Here is a 25,802-nt window from a genome sequence, read left to right on the forward strand (position 1 = left end):
CTGCAATTTCTACTAATATTTGTTGACTCAAATTAGTTAGCAGACTTCATTTGTGTAGAATATCTAATAACAAGGATGGAAACTCGAGTTTTCCTGGCAGTTGCGAAACTTTCAGGTAATGCACACTTGTTCCATGCCTTAAAGGAACACAAGCTACAACTATGACAGAGCCAAAGGTAATGACTACTATTTGGTTGCTGCTCGGCCACGGTTAATGGCAAACATTAAATTTTGTTTGTCCTTGGCGCTTTGTGGCAACTGGTAGCAGGCCGTTCCTGGCGGTACCATAGAAGCAACACGTTGTGCTGTACACTGAAAAGAACATTGCATGAACTAAGTGTGCCTCAATATTGTTAGTAAATTTTCGTCATGGATTTGTCCTATCTCAAGTTTCGTTCACTTTCCTCATTTCAGCTTTCTGCCTCATTGGGTTCGCTTGTGCCCACGGCCGCGTTCTATTGTGCGATTTTATAATTTCGTTTGCGTGCGTGTGTGTGCGTGCGTGTGTGTGTGTGTGTGCGCGCGTGTGTGTGTGTGTGCGTGCGTGTGGCCGGCGAGCGAGTGATGCGGTAGCTGTGTTTTAAATAGTCACTGCAGCAAATGCCTGAATATTTTCTGTTGAACGTTTTCGCTGAAGCTAGAGTCTCGGCACGCACCGTTCATTATTAGGCTCTGATTCAGTGACCACAATTTAGCGCGAGCAAACTAATAGCCAGGTGCAGTTATGGTACTACAGACGCTAATAGTCTGTGCGCGTTGTAGCAGACGCCCCGCAGTCTGCCACCTTTACGACGGTGATTTTAAGGGGCAGAACGAAGTGAAAGGCTTGAAAGCTGTTTACTTCAAGTTTGTTTATTGTTCTTGAGACGTATGTGTACACTACTATACTTTAACGCACTTTTTAAAAATTTATTTCGCAGTGAAGCAGTAAACCGTCGCGTGGCGTCGCGGGCTGTTCACGCTGAAGCACTGCCCTCTAATCTTTTTTAAATTAAATGGCACAGTCAATTTGTTGATTTGTTTTGTATGTATTATAAAAGGCTATAATTCGCACAAATTCAGGCAAATGTCTGAATAATTTACGAAATTTTCTGAAAGACCGTTGAAAACCAGGTGCCGCTGTCGGTAGCCTGCGAATTTTTGTTTTGGTTTCTTTACACCGTGCTTTGGGGATTTCTCGCTGCAAACAGCTGATGTGATGCATTCACGCTGCTGCCTTTCGTCTTCTCCAAATATGTGAGACGGTTGCTAGGCGTCCCTGTGCACATAATTTGCGGGATCAAGTTGGCGCCTCCCAGGGAGGTATGCGAACGTCGTTCATCTTTCATAGATGCGCTCTCTTTAGCGGCTGGCTCTGTTGGGATATTCTCGCACACAACCAGCTGGGCTTAACGTTTCGGCTTTCGTGCTTTAAAAACAAACCCTCTACATTTCGAGTTTGTTGCCTGAATTTGGCCGTTGCACGGTTTGAGTGCGCTCTTAGTTGGCAATAAATGCTAGTAAACCATGGACTAAGATGCGTTGATAGCTCGCGAGTGACATTATAGGCCAGTTAGGAAATTGGCAGAGCGTCCGGTACCTCTTGTGTTTAGGCAACGAAATGCAGTTTTTTACTGTAGTGAACATGAGGTGATATGGTTAGTTCTTCCACATATATGGAGGTGCAGCTTTTGGAATCTAACCGTGGTATATACGTAAATTAAAAAAAAAATGATTTTTACTTTCGTAACATATATATACAATAAAAACCAGCTTCAAAAGTTCAAAAGGATTGTGCACTGTAGCTGCATTTGGGTCTCGTGAGGATATTGATATGTCAATTAGCATCTTTTTATGTTGCTGTCAATTATTATATCCCAGTCAAATTTAAAAACACCGCTGAGACCAGTTGGATTTTTCAATGGGACCCAACTGGTTCCATTTGGACATAACTGGAGCTTGGTATGCCAACTGGTCCCAAGTCACCAGATGAGTAATCTCGTGAAACAACAAAATCGTTTGTATTAATAATAGCACAGTTGTAACGTTAGTTTTCAAGTAATGGATCTCCGTATTTCAGTGTGATGAATGGAGAGAAGCATTTATTTCTGTAGAGTTAAAAATCTCTCTTGAAATTTTACCAATTTTTCGAGAACCACTGGCACCACTTGGTCAAACAAATTTTTCTTGCATATATATATAGCACCTGACATTGTATCTCTCATAGTGAAGTGGTGAATGCTGGCTATGTCATTGAAGAGAATTTCCGTAGTGTGTTCATACCTGAGTATGCTCCTCAAAAGGAGTTTCAAGTATATTCATGTCATATGAAGGTTCAGGCCTATGGAGGCATTTACTTCTCCTTTCCTGTTGTTTTTCATGTTGGTCCCAGCAAGCTTAATTCAGAGACCACTCGGGTCCAGTTGTGATCAAAAAGTCAGTTGGTCCAGTCGAACCTGTTGGATTTTTCCAATGGGTGTCCCAAAACACAGTTGGAAATACCCAATTTGTTCATGTCTTGTGACTGACACAGCATGGCCTAGTTGCCTTTGTGTCATTAAACCCAAATTAACCAATGAAAAACCAATTTGTTCCAATTGGAAATTTTAATCTGGTGTGAGCAATTTTTTTTTTTTTTTTTCACTTGAGATATGCTTCGTACGTGTGTTGCAATTTCCTTCAGGTGGGTTCCAGAAAGCATGGCCGTGCCGGAGACGGAGGTGTCGTCGCTCGAGGCACTGCCAAACGAAATTCTCTTCAAGATATTTTCTTTACTCGATGCCCAGTTCATTGACCAAGTAATCGGAAAGCTTTGCACTCGCTTTGCACTGGTGCTCAGTGATCCCAGCTTCTGGCAAGCGAAGCTGGTCACTACGTGGCCCAAGCCATACCCCTTACCAGCAGGTGAGGGCTGTAAAAGTGCAATTTGTTGTTGCATTTGACTTGAAAGAGTCTAGTGATAGAAGAAATGGCACTTACAAGCCTCAGAGCATATGGCAAGCATGAGAGTACAGTTTCTTTGTTCTTTCATTTTGCTCTGTATCCTGTTGTAAGATCAGGCTATTTCCTTCATTGTCTGAGCATGCACAACGAGCCAAAGTTCAATCTCTGACATCGTCCGAATGTCACCTCTGAGCTGATCATGATGCACTGAGTAATGCGCGTTATTGACCGCCTTGATTAGAATTATATGCTCCGGAAAGCACATAAATTTGACACTAAATCATCACAGGTTGTATGCATCATCCATTCTGTTTGCAGCTGGATTCCTGTGATATTGGGATGTCAAGCTTACAGGTTTTTCGTGCCATATTATCGAAAATACTGCTACAATTCTTAATTGTCCTTACTCTGACCTCAGCAAGACTGCTGAACCATGGAATTCTACCTTGTCTCTGCATCTTAACATGTTGACAAATTTTCTGGAAAAGGCTGCAAGATCTGCGTTAGCCTGTATGACACAGACATGTCCACTAAGTAAGGCAAAGCTGTACATAGCCCATTTTCAGAACGCTTCAAATGCTTATCCTTGTGGCATAACTAATTAGGGAACAATTAATCATCTTATTGTTGTTCAATCAGTAATGTTCAGTTTTTGCATAAAAAGATTATTCACAGGCTTTAAGCATACATATATGCACAATTTTATTACTGATTGCATCCATTACTAACAAGAAAAAAGTGCTTCTATGTTCCTGCCAGAATGCACTACGTTGAATGCACCGTCGAACATGGTACATAGTACTTTCACCAAGTATTTTTCTACTGTGCCTTGAACTGTTTCACTGCATCACCATGACTAACATTTTCAATGTAGGAGATTGTGTAGACCTGCTCCAATTCACTTCCTTCAATGACAGTGCAGTACCTCCACAGAAAGGGCTAAAAAAGACTGTGTCAAAAAAAAAAAGTAACAAATCTCCCCCTGAACACTGCATTTGCTGCATGCAAACCTTTAATGTGTTGACCGTGGACACCCTGAGTGCGATATGTTCAATGCCCAGTTCATTATGGGGGAGTTACGTTACATAGCCATAAGTCAATAAGTTTTGCGTGTTTTATGTAGAAAATAATTCGCTGTACTCAAGTGCATTATATTCAGGTTTGACTGTACTAGCACAAACTTCATCAAAATCCACCCTTTTCATGGAACTCACACCATGCTATATCCTTGATAGCACCCACGTTGTATGACTTACTGTACAAACTTTTGTGAAGCAAAATCTCACCTAAATGCTTGCTTGTTGGATTTTAAATGCTGCCTGCAGGTACAATTCTTTTCTGGAAAACAGCAGTGAAGCAGGTTGACAGCTGGGATGACAGGGTTGTGTGCTGTCCTGTTCACAAGTGCGTCGCCCCATTACAGCACTGTCACTTTCCAGTTCCTATGCACCAGGTGGCCCTAATGTGCTCCATGTTGAAATGCATTTTTCTTCTACTGTTGGAACTATAGCAATAGTTATTTAAGAGTCCATAGACAAGGTGCTAATCTACACTTGTTGACAATTAGTATCTGGATTTTTGGTATTCAGCATTGTACCACTTTCCAAGCCTGGATTGAAAACATTAGCATTGCTTGGCCTATGCACCATACCAAAAGCTGTGCGGTGCTGACACACAGTTGGCCCTCACAAAACAAGCAGCAAAGCTTGTCTGAAAATAAGCTTGGCTCCTTAAAAAGGCAGGGAGGAGGAGCACACCTGCTCTCATCTTAGATGACACTTATGGCAGGGATTCTGTGTTTAGCATCTATTTCAAGAAACATGCCCACAAATCACATGAGTAGAATGCATCAATGTTCCAGTTAGCAATGATCAATACTGTGAAAGCGTCCAGGTGCTTATGAACCATCTATGCTCCATTTTCGTGCATAGTAATATATGCAGTGAGGCCTAGGGCCCTGTAATGTAAAACTACTCCAATCTGTCTTTTTCCAAATCGGCCATTAGCCCTCCCTGATTGGTCAGAATGGTTCGGGTCCAGCCCATGTGGGCAGGCACCGCACCCATATGGGCAGAGCCCGAGCCTTTTTGAACTATCATAGAGGGTTAACGGTCGATTTGGAATAAAAACAGATTGGAATACTTTTACGTTATACCAGCCCTAGAGAGACTTTCTCGCTTAGCCGCATTCGTGACCGTAAAATAGTGCATTGCAACTGAAAATTAAAGGTATAGGTGTGCATCATGTAATTTGACGTAACATCAAGTCTCATACTTCTATGTTGAAAAATACAATGTAATTATTAAGTAGGAGGCATTGTAGACCTGAACCTGTTTACCATCGAGCAAGCAGAGCGACTCGTTTTTGCCACCAGCTGCCACGGCACACTGTCTACATTCACAACCAAAGCATAGTATGTCGCATCCAGGCAGCGCAAAGATGCTGAAATACTTTGTGATGTGACATAGCATTGCATCCACAAGTTGCAGTTGTAATATATGAGGCATTCATTCTGTCGAAAGCATTGCAGATAAGACACAGCTGCATTGTGACACGTGCAGAGTGAAGATTCTACATTTACACTGTTTTGTGTAGCGTCAGCAGTATTGCCTGTTAAGTGTAAAACGGAGTGTGAGGGTTGACAGCACCTTTGTGTGACAGTTGGATAAACTTGTTTTAATGTGCTCACAATTTTCGCGTGGCTTGTTTCTACGCTAGATGAAAACTTCGACTGGAAAGAAGCATGCATTCAAAGGGAGCGGCACTTAAACCAGTGGACCAACTGGGAGGATGAGATGAAATCCATTCGTATTGCTGATGCACACATAGGGATGATACATTCAGTCCTGTTAATGAATGTAAGTAAGGCGTTTCATTATGTTTCCGTAAGTAGTCAACATAAGTAGTTTTGGGCCATCCCTGGCCCTTGCACCAAAAAGCCCTATTGGGGTCAGCTGAACAGCCACTGTCAGCATTGGAAACTTGGCATGGCACTTCGGGTATTGTTCTTCATATTTCACTTAAATTAAAAGATGAGTACTTCTTGGAGACGTCCGGCTGTCAAGAGTCACCAAAGTGATGTTACAGCTTTTGCGTTATAGTCATTTGTGAGAACCTGTTAGACTTCTGTATGCCCTTTCCACCACCACTGTGAAAACAAAGTAGGATTTCTCTGTGGTATTTTGTGCGTCAGGGAAATTCCAGAAATCGCCGAGAGAAATCCTTACAATCTCCACATGGTTTTCCGGTTTGTATGCTTGCAGTGTAAAACATGGAAACTATTCAAGTTTTGAAGAGCTCTTAGAGGAAAAAAGGTCAGAACGTATGGTAGTCCAACCATATAAAAGGACATTTCTTGCTCACACAGCACTCGCCACTCGCACCATCTCTCGTTGCAGCTGCATAACTGTGACATCCCTACTAGAAGTCCCACGTAAAAAAAAAAAAAGAAAATAAAGGGGGGGGGGGCGAATGAAAGACTCATTGAGTCTCGCCATTGGGCATGCGTTTCTGGTGGAAAAGCTTAACTTCAGAAAGCATAAAAGTCGGGCAGGGGAAATGAATGTCAGAGGAAGCAAGAAAGCCTTTCCATATCGCACATTTTTCTTCTTTCATACTTCATTCTTTAAAAAGATGTTAGTGAGGCTTCACAGTATATTATTTCTTTCTGCATTGAGCTTTGCAAGAAGCATTACGAGGATGATGAAGAACACATTGCAAGGCATTTATGAGTGCAGTATGCGAAATGTTTAGCCGTTACCCATGTTAGCATAACTGGTATACATGACTGTTGCTCCCTAAGTGCAGTTGTGTGACATTTTCTTATACCCATGCCACAAAGGCACAGAAAATGACATTAACTTGCTAATGCCTTAAATTTTAATGCCATTTGCATGATGCCACATGGACAAACCTAATGCCATTTGCCTTAATGTCATTCGTTATCTAATCCGTTCACCAGAACTCGTTTGACTGAGAAATGCGTACCCTTGACTCCATACCTTGCACAGTGCAGTATAATTGAAGTATTTGTAATACTCTCTACCATGTAAACAACAATAATTTGTACATAACTTTTAACTACAACGCTCCTGCAAGGAGTTGCACTTGGTAAACTTCATCCGGTCAACATTGGGACGGCTTCGACGGGCTAAGTGCCATTTTGATTTTAGGATTTGGGTTTGACTTGGAATGGCCAAAGTAGCTATGGTTGGTTGCAACGTTGTCAAAGACAGCAACAAACTCAAGCTAACAGCACTCTAGTATTTTTGCTTTTATGATTCACTGTTCATGAAGGTGAAAAGTTAACTTGTAAATATTTATTTTTTATTTAGCGCCTTAAAATTGCTTACTTGACAGGATGCTGTCATCGGCATCATCATCATCAAATGCCATTAAATTTGGACCTGTGGCAATTCCACCAGAAAGAAATGTCATTAGGGAACTTACGGCATTAAACGAATATCATTTCTTGTGCCCATATGGCACGGGTATTAGTTTTCGTAAAAGGTTAAGCTCATGAGATGGTAGCACATTGTGTAGTGAATAAACCTTAGCCTGTTTGTTACACTCCTAAACAAAATTGCACCCTTTCGGCCGTATCTTGCCACATAACAATAATTGTCATCTGTCTTGTCTGCATTTCCTTTCTTTAATACTGCGAGCCCGGTACTTCCAAGTCTCGAACGGCATGCGCGTTATCAGCATGGCAGAGCATTCTCGACAGGAAAGTAGTGAGAGCAGCATTTTCAAGAAAGGAAACACGAACAAGACAGATGACAATTATTGTTGTATGGCAGATTTAAGCTTAAAGATTAAAGTCAGGGCTTAATGTTTTGTGTGGCCGCTCCTATCTAAATACATAGCAAAGGAGAAATAGTTTTTCTTTGTAACCTATGCACCAAATTTGGTCAGGTTTATTGTATCGTTTACTGCTAGATGCAAATTTTTTATTTAGACCGTCAATATTTCAAAGAAAAAGTCAGAAATTGCAAATTTTCAGAAAATAAAACCATCAAGTTTATAACTGTAAATCAGCAATTACAAATTATCTCATAATTCTGTAAATTGCATCTCATAGCACATCTAAAGTGGGCATGCAATCTACAGAATGGGGATATCTGTTTTTGATGAAGAGGGACAAATTTGCAAACATTGGGCATTCATTCTTTCTTTAACTCACAATTTTCTTTAAATTCTTGTTAAAATTCCAGCCCTAAATCTGAATTTCGCTTCCAGCAGTCGCCAAAATTTAACTTTCTCTCCAATATGCAAAAAATTTCATTAAAGTCAGGCGGCATTGCGTTGGGCGGCATCGAAGTCGGGCCCAAGCTAAAGCTTCCTCTTAGCACAAGCACTCAGGTGCACTCACCTACGTACCTACCTACTGCATACCTGAAAACATACAGCATACGAGCATCCCACACATGTGTGATGCCCCCCCCCCCCCCTTGAGCAAAAGACTATGCACTGCCCCCACTGTAGGGAAGCAAACTGGATTTTTGGGTCCGGTTAACCTTTATTGCCTTTCTCCTTTTTTTTTTTCGTCCCCCTTTCTTCAAACCTCATGAATTAAAATTAATCACCTGCATTTTTCCAGGATGGCTCATTGTGTGTCACTGGGTCTCGTGATCGAGATCTAAAAGTTTGGGATGTCAGGGACCGGGACAGAGCTGCAGAAGGGGAAGACCTTCTCCTGCATTCAGCCCCTGATGCGCATGAGGCGAGTACTGTCTGTGCGTCCGTCCATCTGTTCATCCGTCCGTCCCACCCTCCCTCCCTTTATTAATTACTTCTCTCCGCCTTGCGGGTTTCCGCAGAACTATTACCTACGTCAAACTCTTGCCTTTGCTTCGAGTTGTTGACAAATTCGACTTCGCCCTGCCATCTGCTAGCCGCGTGGTTAGCTCAGATGGTAGAGCGGCTGCCCCGGAAGGGCGGTGGTCCCGGGTTCGAGTCCTGGACCAGGACGAATTTTTCTTCAACTGCAAGTCTTTTCTTTCGAGGTACCTGTATGAGTTTCCTTTGTAGCAATTGCTACGAACGGGTAGATGTCTGATTTTCCCTTTATTGTCTGTCTGTCTGTATGTCTGTTTGTCAATCAAAATGCTTATTGTTTGCAAATGCTTCACATACGGGGTTGAAAGTATAGAAGCAGGTCCCATAGCTAAGTTCAGCATAGGGCCCTCCTATTTTAGAGTGCACAGAGAGAAGTGAGTGAAGCGACAGAGATGAAACTAATAATTTTGTTCAGTTAAACAAGAACAGACAGTTAAAATGCTGATAGTAAACGTGATAAAAGCAATGTCAACTTCCTGTTAGAAACAGTACTAGTATTTTCTGAACTGTAACGGAGGGAACAGAAAGCTTTACATCATTAGACAAGTTTTTCCAAAATGCTACTGCTACACTATGCTTGCCTGTACTGAGCTAGATTTCCTTTTGGTATTAAGTGCACGGAACTTGTTCGATCTGTGCATTTGGTTCGTTTCTTCGGCCCAGGGTTGGATTTGGGCCCTGCACTGCGTAGGCAACAAGCTGCTCACCAGCTCTTTCGACAGCACGCTCAAGTTGTGGGACGTTGAGTGTGGACTCCGCGAACTCAAATGCTTCACGTGAGTTCATTACATCATAACCTCAGCTGGTGGCGTGAAGTTATATACAATGGTGGAACAGCAGCACCAATTGTGCCAAATTGCACCGAGAGTGGGCCTTTATGCCATCCTACTCCAAAACGGCATTTTACCAGAAAATTGAGCCAAGTCTCTGCTTTAAAAGCATAAGAGCTGCTTTGCTAGTATAACTGAAACAAAATCCTAACACATGCAAATACGTGACATTTTGTGTGCTTTAGTGCGATGCTATGTTTGTTTATTTTTTTATGTCAGTTTAATGTCCTGATAACAGAGCGGACATGGCGACGAACGTAGAGCCTTTTCTCATGGGCGCCACTATATTGCATAGGCAGTGGCGTCAGCAATGAGCTGTCCGATTGCTGACTTGGTCGAATGATTCATGCTGTGTGCCAGGTATACGCTTGTCACCGTATACCTGGCGATTGTTTTCAGGATTGCGTGGTCTGCTTGATATGGCATGGGATCTTCTACATTGGAAATGGTTCTGTGAGACATACTCAAGCAATTTAACTTAGCTTAGCCAGAGTTTCAACTGCAGGTTTTCAGGCTCACATGTTCTGTTTGATATGGCATGGGATCTTCTACATTGGAAACAATTCTGTGAGGCGTACTCAAGCGATTTAACTTGGCTTAGCCAGATATTCAGCTGCAGGTGAGGTGGACGCAGCACCTAGCATGATGTGCCCGTACATGTTTCAGCCCACACTTTTCCTCGGGGATCCGTCCTATATTTCTAAAAATTCATTTCACAAGTGTGCCCCTATTGCAGCATTATCTTTCTAGTTCTAGCCTAGGGCTTAGCAGCAAAAGTATTAAGAAACATACACAACCATCGTAACAACATGGGTACCATGCTGCTATGGAATAAGTTCTGCTGTTCACTTTGACAAGTGTTCAAATTGTTATCTGTAGATACATTGTGGAACTACCTCGTTTGTTGACTGCAGTTCTTGCCCCTGAATAACATAGCTTTGGTTAGTAATAACGGCATACCATACAGTGAACCATGCTTGGCGAGTGATCGAGCGGCTGACTGTGAACTGCGCGAGCATCTGATGAAGTGACAGCTGCTTGGTTATAGATTTGTTCATTCTACAGTGCATGGACCAAGCATGCAGCATGACCTTGCATGGTCTTACTGCAGTGTTAGCCTGTGTGTGTGTGTGTGTATTGTTTTTTTTTTCTTTATTTCTGCTGCAAAAGATGGTGACCACATTTGCTGATTGCCCACTCTTGACAAGTGCAATTCAAACTGTAGGAGCCATAAAACGATGCACTCAACCATAGGAATTGCGCCCTCACGAATAGCCATCTCGTTCTTTTTGTGTGATCCCCTTCAGATGTCGCTGCTTGACAGGGCAAAGAGGCAATGCCAAACTTGGTATACCAACTGCATTGACCGCTGTTTTGAGCCATGCCATCGGCATTACACCAGAAGGCAGCAAAGCCGTAGCACACTACTGTGTACATGAAACTGTAGAAAGGATGTCAGTGGCTGACACAAATATTCTATAATGATTGGCACTTAGACGCTTCGCAGTTGTACATGAGTGCTCTTATGTTTCAGTTCTCATGCCAAGCAATCAAATGCAATATTTTCCAATTCACGCTGGCGATTTGCAGACGCCGCTGCTCTTCATAGAGTACAGCCAAAATAGTTCACAAGATGTACACGCACTGCGGTTGGCGATGCACATCACATGTCTGCGCAGCCAAATAAAATTTACGCATATTGTAGTTACTGCACACAAAGGCTACACAGTGGTTCCCTAACAACCTTGTATGAGCTGACATCATGTACATCTTTGGCAGAATGAGCTCAAATTTCTCCAAATTGTTCCGCAGCCCACAATGGGAACACACTCAAACAGGACATCATTGGCTCGCACATGCCAGAGAGGAGGAAAGGGTCACCTTGCACTGGTTGTCAGACCTTTCTTCCTCACCCAGTGGAAAAATCTCTAGCTGATGAGATCGGTCCTCCATTTGCTGTTATCACTCTTTTGTTGCATTTCTCTCTGGTGGAGGTTCCAATGTTTTCCCGCTATGCACCCTTGTTGTTTATGCTCTTTGTGGTGCAGCTGTGTGTCCGTCATACTACTGTGGCGCAACGCTCGGTCGAGGAGACTGTTCGATCAAAAAGCAGCTTCAGATGATGTTGGGTTGCACATTGTTTAGCATAGTCGTTGACAGTGTCACTTGAGAAATGCCTTGAATTATGCGTACTCAACTGCTGGCTAGGAGGAGGAGGAGATGGAAAAAGCCAGGGAGGTTAGCAGCTGCTGGATTTGCTATTAGTGGAGACCTTTTTTGCAGCACTGTGCAATTGAAAAAGCAGGTTCTGTGATTGTATAATTTTAACAGCTTATACATGACCCAACTCACGGTTATGCAGGAGAGACTTTTGCTTATTACAAGCAAATAAGCCTTTGGGCATCTTCTCTGTAACTTCAGTTTAGTTTAGTTGTGAAAGTCCTGTAGGGCGTAATCTTCCTCACATGTCCTTGTTCCATGATGTTTTTTTTTCTTTATTGGTTTGCTTTTTTTGCTCGCTTGAAGCATGGTGAATAAGCGAACACCTGTTGTAGGTCAAAATGATAGAAGCAGCTTTATACCAAGGCACAGGGAAAGGCATTTCATAAAAGGGCCCCTCACCAGGCCACATAGCAAATTTTGGTTATATGCTGCAAGTTGTTATGTGCCCTGTAGGGAGTGTTCTGCCATAAAAAATTTTCAAATTGATTCATTAATATCCGAGCTAGAAATATTTTAGTTCTGCGAAACCATGATTTTGGGAGGCGAGTGCCACTGCCAAGAGAGATAATCTCTCCACTTGCCCCGTCTAGTCTTCGCATGTGAAATTCCTTCCCTGCGTTCTGCCATACTGAAGCTAGAGCATCGCGTGGTACATTTGTCACGGGCCCCACCTTCATTCTTTTTTTTTTTTTTTTTGCCTCGCTTTTTTGCTGCGTGGTGCACTTCTGCTGACAGCACAGTACGCGAAATGTTGTGTTTGTCTCATTTCACACAGCGCATGATTTTGTGCACTGTGCACGACAACACCTGGCTAGCGGTATAAGTCAGTGCTGCACAAATACTAAAGCAGACACAAGTGACTCACAGAGCATGATCGTGCGCTGGAACACAGTAAAAAATGACATAGTTTCGTTGTCTGCATGCATGGCTGCACAGCGTGGAAATAAACAGATGCAACGGAAGTACGCCTCTCTTGCTGCGGTGCAAAGTAAAACAAAAACGCACAGACATTAGTTTTGGATGTTTTATTATTTCTCTAAACTGTAATTCTTCTAAAGCAAAAGATTACATAAATAACAGAAGTTGCCTTGAATAATTCTCGAAACCACGTTCCACTATGAGCGATGTCACAGCACGGCCATGTGCGGAGGCGCATTTGTGCGATATGCATAGACTCTCCGGCTGGGAGCATGTCACCCATGAGGAGAAGGGCAAACGGCATTCAGCTTGAAATTCCAGCACTTTCTGCGGTGTGTAGCGATGTAATACTTAGCAAACACGACAGTTAGTGTGCATTATATGCATGGCACTTTCGGCTCAATGTGACCAGACCTGGTGAGGGTTCTTTCAAAAACAATTAAGCTAGCCTGGCAGTTTTTATCCTGGCATTGATATGCATAAAGCTGGCTCTACTATATTTGTAGACCATTTCCATTAATATTGAGACCATATTGCGTATAGACGTAGTGAACTCGACACTGTGCCAAATCAGCTTTTTGCCTGCGCCAAGATCTGTGCTGGAAAGTGAAATGGCTGTTCCACCACTGTGCACACAATGTGCTATTTGCAAGCGCAGAAACCTCCTTGTATTTGAAAACTATCCCTGCAATTATCATGTCATGCTTGTCAACTAGCAACGTTTGAGATTATGCAATGTTTTCTAGTATTATTGCAAGATAGCATTTTTCACTTCCAGAGTGTCTGGCTAGGTGCCAGTCTCCTTTAAAGGTTCCTGCTCTGCAGCACAGAGTTTGTAGTATTTTATAATACACGCTGCTGTTTAAGTTTCTAATCTCAGCATTCCTAATGGATAGGGTGATAAGATTAGGAAGTTTGCAAGCATGGAATGGGTTCAATTGACATAGGAACAAGGTAACCGGAGATTATTGGGAGATTCCTGTTTGGTTCTTCAGTGAAATTAAAATAGCCTCACGATGCTGATCTGTGGTCACCCGTTTTTTTTTGCAACAGTGACCTGGACTATACATTATGTTACAGCTGCTTTAGTTTCAACATTGCTTCTTTTCTCCTTCTCGGCAATAAGTTTGAGAGGTAGCCATTTATTCTCAGAAGAATGTTTTCCTGCTTAAGAAATTATGCGTTATCAAAGATGTGTAATTATGATACATGCTGTTGTGAGCAGTGAGCGTTCTTTCATATTAGTGGTATCAATACAGTCGACCTTGTTAATTCAACCTTGAGGGGATCAATGAAATTGATCAAATTATCCGGTGGGTCAAATTAAGCAAGATGCAGAAAAAAATGTCAAAACACACCACTGATTCATTTTGCAGTATTTGCTCGAGGTTAACTTGCATGCTAATCAAATGCACATCCACTTTGTATGTGTACAAAAGTAGAAAACTAATGTAGAAATTACTTAAAGCTCCTAACCAAACTTAACGCGCACCCGATTTTTTAGAATGGTGACCAGTTTCCTAAAAGTCAGCTTTGTTGTCGTACAGCATGTTATGCGGCAAAGCTTATGAACGCCGTAGAGGCAGTTTTGATTTCGTAACCAATTGTACTGCACAGGCAATCTTGTGCCCAGTTTGCTTGGAAAACAAAAGGTGCTTGCCAGAATGAGAACTACCATAACCAGACATTATGCGCTACTGTTATTGCTCGAAAATCTTCCTAGGGTGGGCTGAAAATAGGAGTTTTCGGCAGGAGATGATGTATGATCAACACATTCACTGTCCCATAAGATGTGCTGAGACATGCTGCCCTAAAGGGGCCATTATTGGAGTAACCTTAGAGTTCAGGCACATGCTTGTGGACTGGTCACATTTGAATCATCCAGTAAATGCCAACTTTAGGATCAAAATAATGAACGTTTGGGCTCATAGAAATGCATGGGCTGTGGCAGGGACCTTCGGTCGTCATCGAATTAACTGAAAAATCAAATTAACCAGTCAAATTAACGGAAGTCTACTGTATCTCTTCTCATCTTTTGTTATATTGTAATACAGACTGAGTGCAGATGATTAAATGAATCGGTGACTTAGTGGAGTCAGTAGGTTTATGTTGGTAGAAGTCGCTTCTGTGTAGTCCAGAATTCAAGACAGATTTAAGTAGCATTATTTGATTAGACATCTTTATATATCACTTTAGCTACATTTCCCTTGTTCCTGTCAATGTTACTGTACGTTTTCACACGTCTTTCTGGCTTCGTTGGCATTCTCTTAATCTGATGTAGTGAGATAAGTTGTTTCTTGTCCATACGTAATGAGATATGGAATTTTGTCTGATGGTGTAAGTAGTTTGCTCTTGTGCCTGGACCCTAAAACATGTCCTCAGGCAAAGTTCAAGGGCCGTAGTGAAATCTGTCACTCACACAAAAGCGAGAAGAATGATAGGAACCAAAGGGCTTGACTTATTGTTAGGAGCAACCAAGTGGAGGCAAGGAATTCAAGACTGGTGCCTTTGTTTTTGTAATGACTTCATTGTCTGTTGGCTCCATTTGATATTGGCAGGGAAAGCATTTCAAGTGCTACTGCAGTCCTTGAGGTCTGTAAGCTCGTGTACTGTCTTGTGTACTAGGCTGTGTACCATCTTGTGTGTGTACACAGTGTTATTTTCCTGTGTGGGGTTAGCAGACCAGGCATCCATCTAGCTGGGTTTCCTGCATTTTGTTTTTCTTTCTCTCACGTTCTTGCCTCCGCAACGCAACAGAAAACATGGCAAGCCAATGATCTGCTGTGTAACATCCAGTCTCGTTTCTGTCCACATTGTTGTAGTGTCAAGGCACCAGTGATGACGATCTGTAGCTCTGGCGGGGAATTCGTCCTCGGCAGCTCCGACGGGGTCATGTACCGGTACGACTTCCGGGAATCAAGGGAGCCGTTGCCGTATTGTGCCACCCGGGGTGGCGTCATCACCTGCATGGCTGCAGATGACAAAACAATCTTGGCGGGCACCAATGCAGCACGACTGTACACCATTGATCGTCGTGTGAGCCAGTTCAAGCCGGAGTTGGCCATGGTGAGCAGCATGATGACACTTTTGTGCAAGCTTAAGGACTTGCTCTCCTTTTTTTTTTTAAATGCCATCTTTGCATACACAATATGATGTGAATATGTCATCTGGATGGTGGTGTTAGACAGACGGCAAAGTAAAAAAATAATCGTATTTTAGTAAACTTAATAAAAGAATGTGCATATTTTGCTTAAAGTGCTTGGAAAAAGTATTTCGCACTTACCGCTGCACTGTTCTTGTTGAAATTTAGCAGAAAGATTGCATGTCGGAGTCTATGTCGTTCAGTGTAACACTTGGCAAAGTTAGCTGCCTGGTCATTAAGGAGAAAGTGCGAAGTTGCCTTCATTTATGAAGATGCAAGCTACTACTACGATGGCATAAGGATAAACTTGGGCGGCGCCAGCCGGCAGCTGCAGAATGCAGCCTTTCACTAAGGGTTGCCGCTTGTTCCAGAGGCACGGACAACATGCGGCAACATAAATTTGTGCTTGCGCCATTGCGGCAGCAGTTTCCATCCCCATAAATGAAGTCAACTTTGAACTTTGCCCTTAAAAACCAGGCAAGTGACTCTGCTAAGTGTTAGACTAAATGACGTAGACTCTAAAATGCAATCTTTCTGCGAAATTTGAGCGAGAACAGTGCAGCAGGAAGCGCAAAATCTTTTAAGATTGCTTCCAGTGAAATATGGAGGTCCCTGTATAATATTAACTATAAACTTAAATTGAAGAACCAAATGCAACACTCAGCCATGGGCTTATATAGAATCTTCTTTTAGCATCGTGAACTACCCCAGTACAGAAAACTCTGTGAATACTTATTTGGCATAAAGGGCTGCTCTGTTTGTGGAGAATGTCTCAATCAAAAGGAGAACTTGCTCAAATTGCGACGCCAACCTTCCCAGAGCTAAAGGACTATTTCCTGCTGTGTGGCAGTGTGAGGTGTTGCAACTCCAGATATTTTGTGTTCAGTGGACCTATAATATTCAAAGAATATGAACACTTTAAATCAAACCTTTAAAGTGTTCATGTTTCTCACGCAACAGTCGTCTTGCAGTGCATGTATATTCAGTTCTACCATTTGGGGTGCGTGTGCTCCCCCCCCTTTTTTTGTATATTTCGTGTGTGTGTAATTGTAGCTTTGGTCACTAAGCATTGCTCCAATTTGTTACATGGGTTCACGCAGCGTTTCAAGCACAGCTCTGTGACGGCCCTGTCTTTTGACTCGCGCCAGCTATGGATGGGAATGGGGGATGGGACCATTTATACAGTTGACATGACATCCAGTCCTCCCAAGATTATCCAGGTACGTGCATGTTGCATACCTGCCAACTTTTGGGATCTTATCTTTTGTATTTGCCGAAGTTTTAGCACTCGTTTATAACCGTAATGCTGGCACAAATATTTAATGGTTTATCATTTGAGCATAGTTTAGGGCCTAACCAATTTCAAAAAGAGACATACAGTCGCTGCATGTGTTTCTTTATGGCTAAATTTTTTAGACCCGTCGATTATGTGGAGCTTATCACTATGGCAGCGACGTCAGGTGATAGAACCAACATTATAATGGCAGCCGAATTTTTAACAGCCATTTCATGAATAAAAATCAAAAACATTTCTCTTTGTCTGCGATGAAGGTAATTTTTGCTGCGACTATTCACAGCATCCCTAAGAACAAAGTCTGCAAATCTTTAATAAGTAGCCAACATACTGAATAGCCAAACAATTTATAGTATTTCTTGCCATATATTATGCTTGCACGCTGAGCTTTGCATATTGTATGCTAAAGGACCGCAGGTGGTTCGGCTTGATCCATAGGCATGTCTCCATGCCTTTGCACTACTTCAAGGCATTAAATAAAATAATTGATAAAGAGACTGACCTTATGGTATGTGCTGTACTTGATCAAAAAATATGTAACAACAGATAAATGCAAGAGAGTACATTGGGGACTGAAATATACTACCAATGCCTAATCCAGTTGTAGCCATGCGTAAAAAGGAACATTTTTGGTGCGACATGTGGTGTGAGCCGCCAAAGTGACGGGTGTCTGTCTGAGGCCTACACAGATGCGTACTTTCTCACAGATCTCTTCTTCCCTCTTGCACAAAGTGGTTTCCCAATCTTTGGGACTACAAAAAAAAAAAAAAAAGAAATTTGATAGTGGTAGTATTTGTACAATTGCAGCATGTGCAGGGAGCTGCATGGGAACAGATACAACTTATAATTATACAGTGAAACCTCGTTAAACTGTAGTTGACCGGAGCTTGGAAAAAGTATGTACTACAATCGGTAGTACTGCTTAACCGAAATAGCATGAGATTGCCCACTTACCTGTCAAAAACGGAACTATGAAGTTGAGACAGACTAGTGAATAGCTGGTCTTTGACACGACCGTGTAACTGGCACATTAGTTTCATTCATTCAAGATTTCATTCTTGAAAGGGTATATTGTCATCCGCCCAACTGTAGCTTTCTGCTGCCTTCCTCCAACTGGTGGGCTTCTTTCAGCACGATTGATTTGTCAAATTAAATGTCATCTTGCATCAATTTGCCACTTAGTTCGCCATTGCTCTCTGGTCTGCTAGCCTTCTGGTTAGCTCACATTGTTGAGTGACTGCCCTGAAAAGGCATTGCTCCCGAGTTCAATTACTACGAAGTCACTATGAAACCCGTAGTGACTGCGTTCCAATGGAGTTGGTGTGCAGAAACATTTGTGTGCTGAAATTACAGGGCGGTTGAGGTACCCAGGGAGCAAAACTGCAACCAGACCTCGACAGATATAATGAAATAAATCTAAAATGTTTCTCGCTGATCTCACTGTGTAACAAATACATGTTTATAACGAATATAGAATATTTATTTATTTATTTTGTTAGTTAGTTAGTTAGTTAGTTAGTTAGTTACCCTTAAAGGCCCTCCTGCTGAGGGTATTCCATAGGAAGGGGGGGGGAATACAGATAAAATGAACAATGCTACAGATATAATTTCAGAAAAATGAAGTAGAAAAAGTATGAAGTGAAATATAACAGTTGTCTGTGTGTGCATGCATGCACTTTCACATGCTAACCAAGACTACGGATAATCAAATGACAATCATTAAATGGAAACTAAAGTTGTTTTAGCGAATTGGAAATATTTGTGGTGCTTTGGAAAGCTGTCGCAGTATGACTTGACTCCCGAAATTGTTTTCTCGCTTGTGTCTGTACTGACCAGTTGACAAAACATGATGTGCTCACAGTTGAACCTGGTTACAGTGAAGTCGCATCAGCCATAAAGATGCCTTTGTTACATCCAGTACTCGTTATGAGCATACAAGCTGATTTAGGCAGAACAAAAATGGCAGTCAAGTTTGTGTAGAAGAAACACAAGTATGGTGCCTCTGATGAGCCAGCAGAGGGTCTCCTGCATATTTTGATAAACTGCCGGCATCTTGCCGTGCTGGTCCGGGGCACGGGAACAATAGTAAGTTATGTACGCACACAGACTGCACTGCTGTGTCAGCACACTTGAGTAGTCCTGTCAGCAGGATCTGACATGCAGTGAGCTGCCGTGTTGGCACTCGGAAATTCAAGCTACGTCTGTACAGACATTCCCTGCTTCTTTCTTGTCCACCAGAAGACACAGGGCTCTCTTCTAGTTTGCCAGCATAACGGCACTCATCCTTGCTAAAAGTAAAAATTGGCCAAGGTCTGCGCTGTCCTTTGCACTCACTGAACTGCTATTTCTTCTAACTACTGCAACCATGTAGTACATGGTTTACTGATTCAAGTGCAGGCGCAGCAGCACCAAACTCCAGACTAAATTTGAATCCCACTATTCTATAAGCGCCATTCTGTAACGTTCCCACATCTTGCGTTGCATTTGAAAGTGGCTTGTTGCAACAAGTGACCAATTCGTTGCGACAGTCAGCCAATTTTTTGCGATGTGTGAGAGTCAGTTTCTCCCAGCACCTTTATATTTACGTGACGGCTGCTTTAAAATGCAACATGGTGCTTTATCAGATGGGAACATTATACATAGGAGTCAATGGGATTTATGTACAGCGCTACATTTACTTTGGGGCCTGCTAGTGTCTTATTTGCATTTCACAATTGCCTGTTCTATTTAGTCAACTTCAACACAGTAGAATTGTGTTATGCGGTGAAGCATACACAAAATATTGTGGTAGGGGTTACTGTCACGGAACAATGTGCGTGCTCCTTAACTATACATACGTGCATCTGCCGTTCCTTGCCATAGTACAAAAACCGAGACATCTAATAACTGCGCTGGCAGCCACTCGGGCTGTTTCTGACGTGCTGTGGCGATTTGCGCCCTTCCTTACGGTTACATTTTCCTGGCTGGTACATTCTTATTTTTTTACATGGTCTCCTTAAAAAACATATCAGCGGGGTTCTACTGTAGTTATATAATTAGGCACACTATGAAACAAGAAACTTGTGGAACACTTAACAGGGACAGCTGAAGGTCTGAAGGTCACAGCCTGAAGGTCATCATGAGTGAAGTCTTGGAACTTGCTTATGTTTGATATGGTAGCGATGTGTGATGGGAACTGGTTCCACTCTTTTATTCACTCAAGGTATATCACAAAGGTATTTTTTTGTTGGATGCTACTTCTTTATGGCAAGGTTTGAATGCAATCATGAGCCTTCAGCAGTAGTGTGTTTCGTAGCTCAGGCATAGCTTTGCAACATTAAAACCCACTAAATAAGTTTGTTGTTCCTCTTCAGACTGTGGACGTGCCTCCAGCAGAACCGCGTGGCATGGTGTCCAGCATCCAGCACACCTTGGGCAGCGTGCTGGTGTCGTTTGTCAACAGGCCCATGGTTGCCTTGGAGCCAACGCTCGAGCCAGCCGTGATTTCCTGGGGCCCCGAACAGCAGCAAGTGACTCGTGTGAGCATCAGGGTGCCTTTACATGCTTACAATTGTTTCTTTGAGATGGTTCATTGTATACTCGTGGACAACTTTCTGTGGCAGTGAAAGGAAAGTTTACAGAAGTCTAGCTTCTGCACACTTGTTACTGCGTCAAGTAGACTGGCATCGTTTGACAGTGCATTCTGTTTCTTCTTCCTAGAGCAGATAACTGAATCAGTCTGGCTTGCTACTTTTTTTATTACTCAAGAATGACACGGCACTACCCTCTGGCGTTACAGCAGGGGGGGGTTACAGCATAAATATAAACAACTCTTCATTTTGACAACATACTTGCTCTTCAGGCAGCTTGTTTCAAGTGATGATTTCGCATTAGCCAAAATGCAGAAGAGCAGAGTGAACATATAGAATTCATATTTAACACTGAGTTTCATATCTTATGTCATGTTTCTATCAGTGCTGTTGTAAATAGGGTGTTTACGTTTTCTGTTAATTCCCGAGCTTATGCAAACACGAATGGGGTGTGGACTGTCTTTAGTAGCGCTGTCATGTGCACACTTGTCACGATCGACGACACGCCACACGTGGTCCCGAACTACCGCTTTATTTCCCGAACGCCAACCTTCCGCACCACACAACCACACTCCGAGTTCTCCCGTTCGCCACTCTCCACCCGCACACTCGCCCTCTGTCCTCTCCGCACTCACGCCACCTGTTCACCGCTCAGTCAACTACCGTTGATCCCGCGCCTGGCCTCCGAGAACCGTGGCTCCTCATCGCGGGTCTTGGGCTCGCTTGTCTCGGCCCTTGCGCGTCACACACTTATGGTACGTTCGACTGGTCGCTATCAACGCTCTCGCGGTGCGGTTTACACTTGGCTGGTTGAAATCAAGCGCTCGAAACACATTCGTCTTATTCATTCAGAGTGCTGTGCTCCATCTATGTGCACTCAGGGGCGCTCCCACCTTCAACCTGGGAGTGGTGCTGAGATATAACAGAAACTCGAACACTTGGCTGCTCCGTTTGCTCTGGCAGAGCACCTGGGGTGCAGCCTAATGCACCATTAGCCTCTGTAGCATTCCTTTCGTTACCACAAGTTGTCTATAAGTATAGGATCGCAGAGGCTGTTTTGGTTAAATGGACCTAGGTAGAATGTGCAGACCTTGCTCTGCCTAAAATTTACATTAGTGGATGCATTCGGGGCTTGCTGATAGGTTTTCTTCACCGAAAGTGCCTTGCTGTCATAGTGTCTCACTGTGCGCTCGACAGCGCAAGCAATCCTGGTGAGGTGAGCTGCTCTTCACAGCACTCTGCGTGCTGTCCACATACTGAAAATACCTCTGTTCGATGCAGGGCGCCATTCACGCTTCAGCCACAGTTAGTTGTGCTGCCTGAACCTCTTTTGTCGTCATCGGATGTCATTTGGCAATCTGCTTGTGAAATCGAACCAGGAAATAAAATTGGGAAGTAAATGTCAAGAATGTTTGATACAGGACTGGTTAATGAGGTTGCACAACCCTGGAAATAGCATAAAAATACAAGAGTAAGGAATTGAAGCATAAACTAACAACTGGAATTTATTGAAAACACAAGGCAGAAATAAAGGCGACACGAGAACAAACTAGGAAAGGGCAATTGAAAACAAAGTCGCTTGTGATCACATTTATAGCTAATTGCACCAGTGCAATCTGGGAGGCCATGCTTAGCTGCGTTTAGCTTGCGCCATGCTACGCAGTGCCCAGCGGTAGAAAGTGCGATGCTTAGCCACTGTTTGTGCTCGACTACCACTGCTACATGCAACGGTGTGAAGGACCACTTTATCTGCTTATGTCTCTCATAGAGGCATGCCAAGAAGACTGGTGCAGCTACACCCGCCCTTTTAGACTGCATCGGAACCAGTGCAGTCTCAAAGGTCATGAGTTGGCCAAGCCATGCCGTAGTGGTGAGGTTCACTGGCCCGCTTATTCGCACAGCAGGAGCCATGTGAAAACAACCTATCAGCTTCGATAAGCTGCGTAGTTGACGCACCACGTTGTGTGCCACGTGGTATTCGAAAGACCTCACTTTGCACCCTGCAAGTTATCTTCGACCTCGTCGCCGTTTCACCGGTTTCATGGATGAGCCAAGAGGAAAGCAGAAGCTAGACGCTGAAATGGGAAGCATCTATCGTAAAGGCGATCGTACCAGTCGCAGGATTCTGACTGGTGTTGCAGAAGTCGCAGGGCCTGCTCGTACTGAACTTAGCATCAGAATTTGGCGGCTGGGCATGATTATATAGCTTTGATTGCTTTCTTTCTTTTTTTTTCACACGTAACAACACGTAATTATTTAGTAAATTTTAGCGATGCCTCCAGGACACCAAAAAGGCCACCTGGACTTGTCCATGAGTTCAGGCTCGCCGAGGCCTCGATGTGCCAGGAGGTGTATAAGATCACAGACAGCCGCTCTTTTATGCGAATAACTCTCAGCTCGCTCAGGCCACAGCGGCTTGAACTGACTGACTGCCCTGGTTCTACCTTTGATCAACCTGCTAACCCTTAGGTGCCTTGGAGATCCTCTGTTGCCCGCTTTACTACAATGTCAGATGATTCCCAAGGTTTCCATTTCCTGCTAACATGTGTCCTTCTGGAGCACTAGGTGTGAAAAAATCCTATTTATTGTTGCAAAATAAAAAACAAGCCCTGTGACTTCTGCAGCACCAATCTGGACCTTGTCGCATCAGCTGCTGAAAAGTCGGATGTTGGACAAACTGAAGATTTCTTTACCCTATTGTTAAAATTTCATTGCATACACAGCCGTGTAGTGGTTCCATAGGCTACAAAGCCACAATCATTGCATGTTTAAGGTTGCGCACCCCAACTGGCATATATTGTAGTAGCTATACATACTGTTCATAGATATGATGGAGTAATGCATACTATACGAAGTGATTTCAATCCTTGTGCCCTTATGCTAACGCAATAATAATGAAATCAGAAAGGCCTGTTAGGATGTAATGAGCCGCATAATTTGAGGCATCACTGCAGCGATCTCAATGCTTTTACAGTCTGCTCACAAGATAATGAAGAGTGCAGCATGCACTAGCGAGTTTTTCCCCTAACATTATTGTTCTGATTGCCGAGGGTGTTCTAGTGGAAAGTTGATCCATGAACATAGACCTGTTAGCACATTGATCCTACACACTGCCAATTCTACAGTTGGAGAGCACTGTGACATGGAAAACAGGTCGAACGATATGAACGTACATGTGAAGTTCAATGATTTAATCACAAGTTGTCACGTGACCTCTCTTTTTGTGCAGTTCCACTTTGATGGCAGAACGCTGGCAACAGTGGGTTCCGAAGTTCTCGAGGTTTGGCATCCAAAGTGCAAGACTGGAATTGTGTGACCGCAAATGAACTGTGCGCTGTGATAACAATGTGCAGCTTTTGCTGCGGCACATTGCAAGGACCCCGCGGCATGAGGTTAATGAAATTGCAGGTCTAATAGTTGCGGAAGTGCCAGTAAATTATGATCTGACACGTGCGCTGTTGTGCTGACATGCTGAAATTTCAGGTGATTCGAATAATTTTTCATTTCCAATTTGTCGTAAACTTTTATTGCTTCAAAGACTGGAGCATGTTTCTGTTCAGTTGAAACTTTGATGTCAATGTTGTTTATCCAATAATGGCTTGTGCTTAGGCTAGCCTGAACGTTATTTCGAGAGTGAAGCAATAGCAATAATGCGGGTGGCTTGTTTTCCGAAACAAGGGCCAAAAGGATGCAGTTGCTAATGTAATATTTTTGTATAGCAGTAATACGAGCCTTTCATGTTGCAGCAATGCAATGTTGTGCCTTGTGCATGGGCCTTGTTGCTTTTAGTGTGTAATATTTAATAGCTTATGTCTGGCTCATCTGTCAAGGCATTTAATGAATGCAGACACTCCTTTGCTGTTGTCTAGAGTGTCCAGCCCATTATGATAAAGGGTATATACTTTTGACTTGTAACACATATATAATTACTTGTAATTAGATTATAATTACAAGAGACTAACTTATTTGTAATTCATATCTCTGTGTACATCTTGCTTATAAAATAAGCATGAGACTCATTTTGAAATTTGTATATTTATAATTAAAAAGCATTTTCAGCGACCTGTTTTGAGTCGAGAGTCCAGTTCATAAGAGCACTAGTAGAAAGATGTATGCTTGGCAAGAGTGCATGACTTCAAATTGCATATCCTTGTATGTGCACAGCATAACATTGTTAATCCATACTTGCCAAACTGCGAGCATTAAAATTGTCTTTTAAGTTCCGCACACTTAAAAAGGAGGAAGGTAAAACCAACCTTTATTTTTTTTTCTTTCTTTCTTTTAAAGAAAACATTGTAATCTGCAGTCACTTGGTAATAATCCTGCCATATCTGTTTCAGTAGTCCCTCACAGCACTGTGGAAGCTATAGGCTTCTTAGACCAATCAGGAGGGTGAACACATCTTAAGGGTGTCCTCCTGCACCTTGTCGTCTGCTACTGGCGAGGGCTACAGCGCAGACGGCGGCAACGTCCACGAACGTTGCGCAGCTGCACGGCGAAATCAGCTGTTCTGATAGCAGCGGTAGAAAATTATTTGCATATTTGCTCTGATACCAAGAAGGCATGCCCCTTCAGGTTATTTTGAAATACAGAAGAGGAGGGTTGCAGAGACGGCAGAAGTGGAGGATTCGGAAAGAGCATTCAGGCCAGCATGTTACACGTGATGGTGGCGCCCACCTCTTGACCCCTCTCGTAACATCCACTTGAACATGTTGCGCTCGCCGACATTCGTGAGTGCTGCCGTTTTCTTGATTAGAATTTTTTGCATGTTTACCACGGTGCTTCCGCACTGTTTCAAGCCTGTTCAACAGCGGCTTATTCATTATTTTTTCGTAAAAGAGCAGCTTGGAACGATACCACACAAGCAAGTCTGCAGACACCATTTTTTGCGAAGAACGAACCACTACCCATGTGGGAGTGCTACCACTACTCATGAAGGCTGCGCTGACAAATATGCATTTAGCCACTCTTAAAGCAATTGTTTGTACTGTTTTAAATACAAGTTAATGTATGTATGGCACTGTTGCATAAATTTTTTGTTTATTTGCTCGTTTTCATTTGAATAA

At 42.9% G+C, this 25,802-nt stretch overlaps 1 protein-coding gene across 2 annotated transcripts; it reads left to right on the plus strand.

Annotated features, from left to right (window-relative positions):
• Nucleotides 1–1,137: 1,137 nt before the first annotated feature.
• On the plus strand, nucleotides 1,138–25,802 carry LOC142560428 (F-box/WD repeat-containing protein 9-like). Of its 2 annotated transcripts, none has more exons than XM_075672535.1 (9): nucleotides 1,138–1,302; nucleotides 2,663–2,883; nucleotides 5,641–5,780; nucleotides 8,522–8,644; nucleotides 9,424–9,536; nucleotides 15,554–15,797; nucleotides 16,974–17,093; nucleotides 20,521–20,685; nucleotides 23,966–25,802. In XM_075672535.1, exons 2-9 carry the CDS (start codon nucleotides 2,679–2,681, stop codon nucleotides 24,050–24,052), a joined length of 1,197 nt encoding a protein of 398 aa, XP_075528650.1. In that variant the 5' UTR covers nucleotides 1,138–1,302; nucleotides 2,663–2,678; the 3' UTR covers nucleotides 24,053–25,802. The 2 variants fall into 2 exon arrangements, with proteins under 2 accessions (XP_075528650.1, XP_075528651.1); XM_075672536.1 differs by lacking the exon at nucleotides 1,138–1,302 and adding an exon at nucleotides 4,248–4,326 and having other exon boundaries at nucleotides 2,746–2,883.

The sequence above is a fragment of the Dermacentor variabilis genome, chromosome 10, assembly GCF_050947875.1.
Source record: "Dermacentor variabilis isolate Ectoservices chromosome 10, ASM5094787v1, whole genome shotgun sequence".
Taxonomy (NCBI): Eukaryota; Metazoa; Arthropoda; class Arachnida; order Ixodida; family Ixodidae; genus Dermacentor; species Dermacentor variabilis.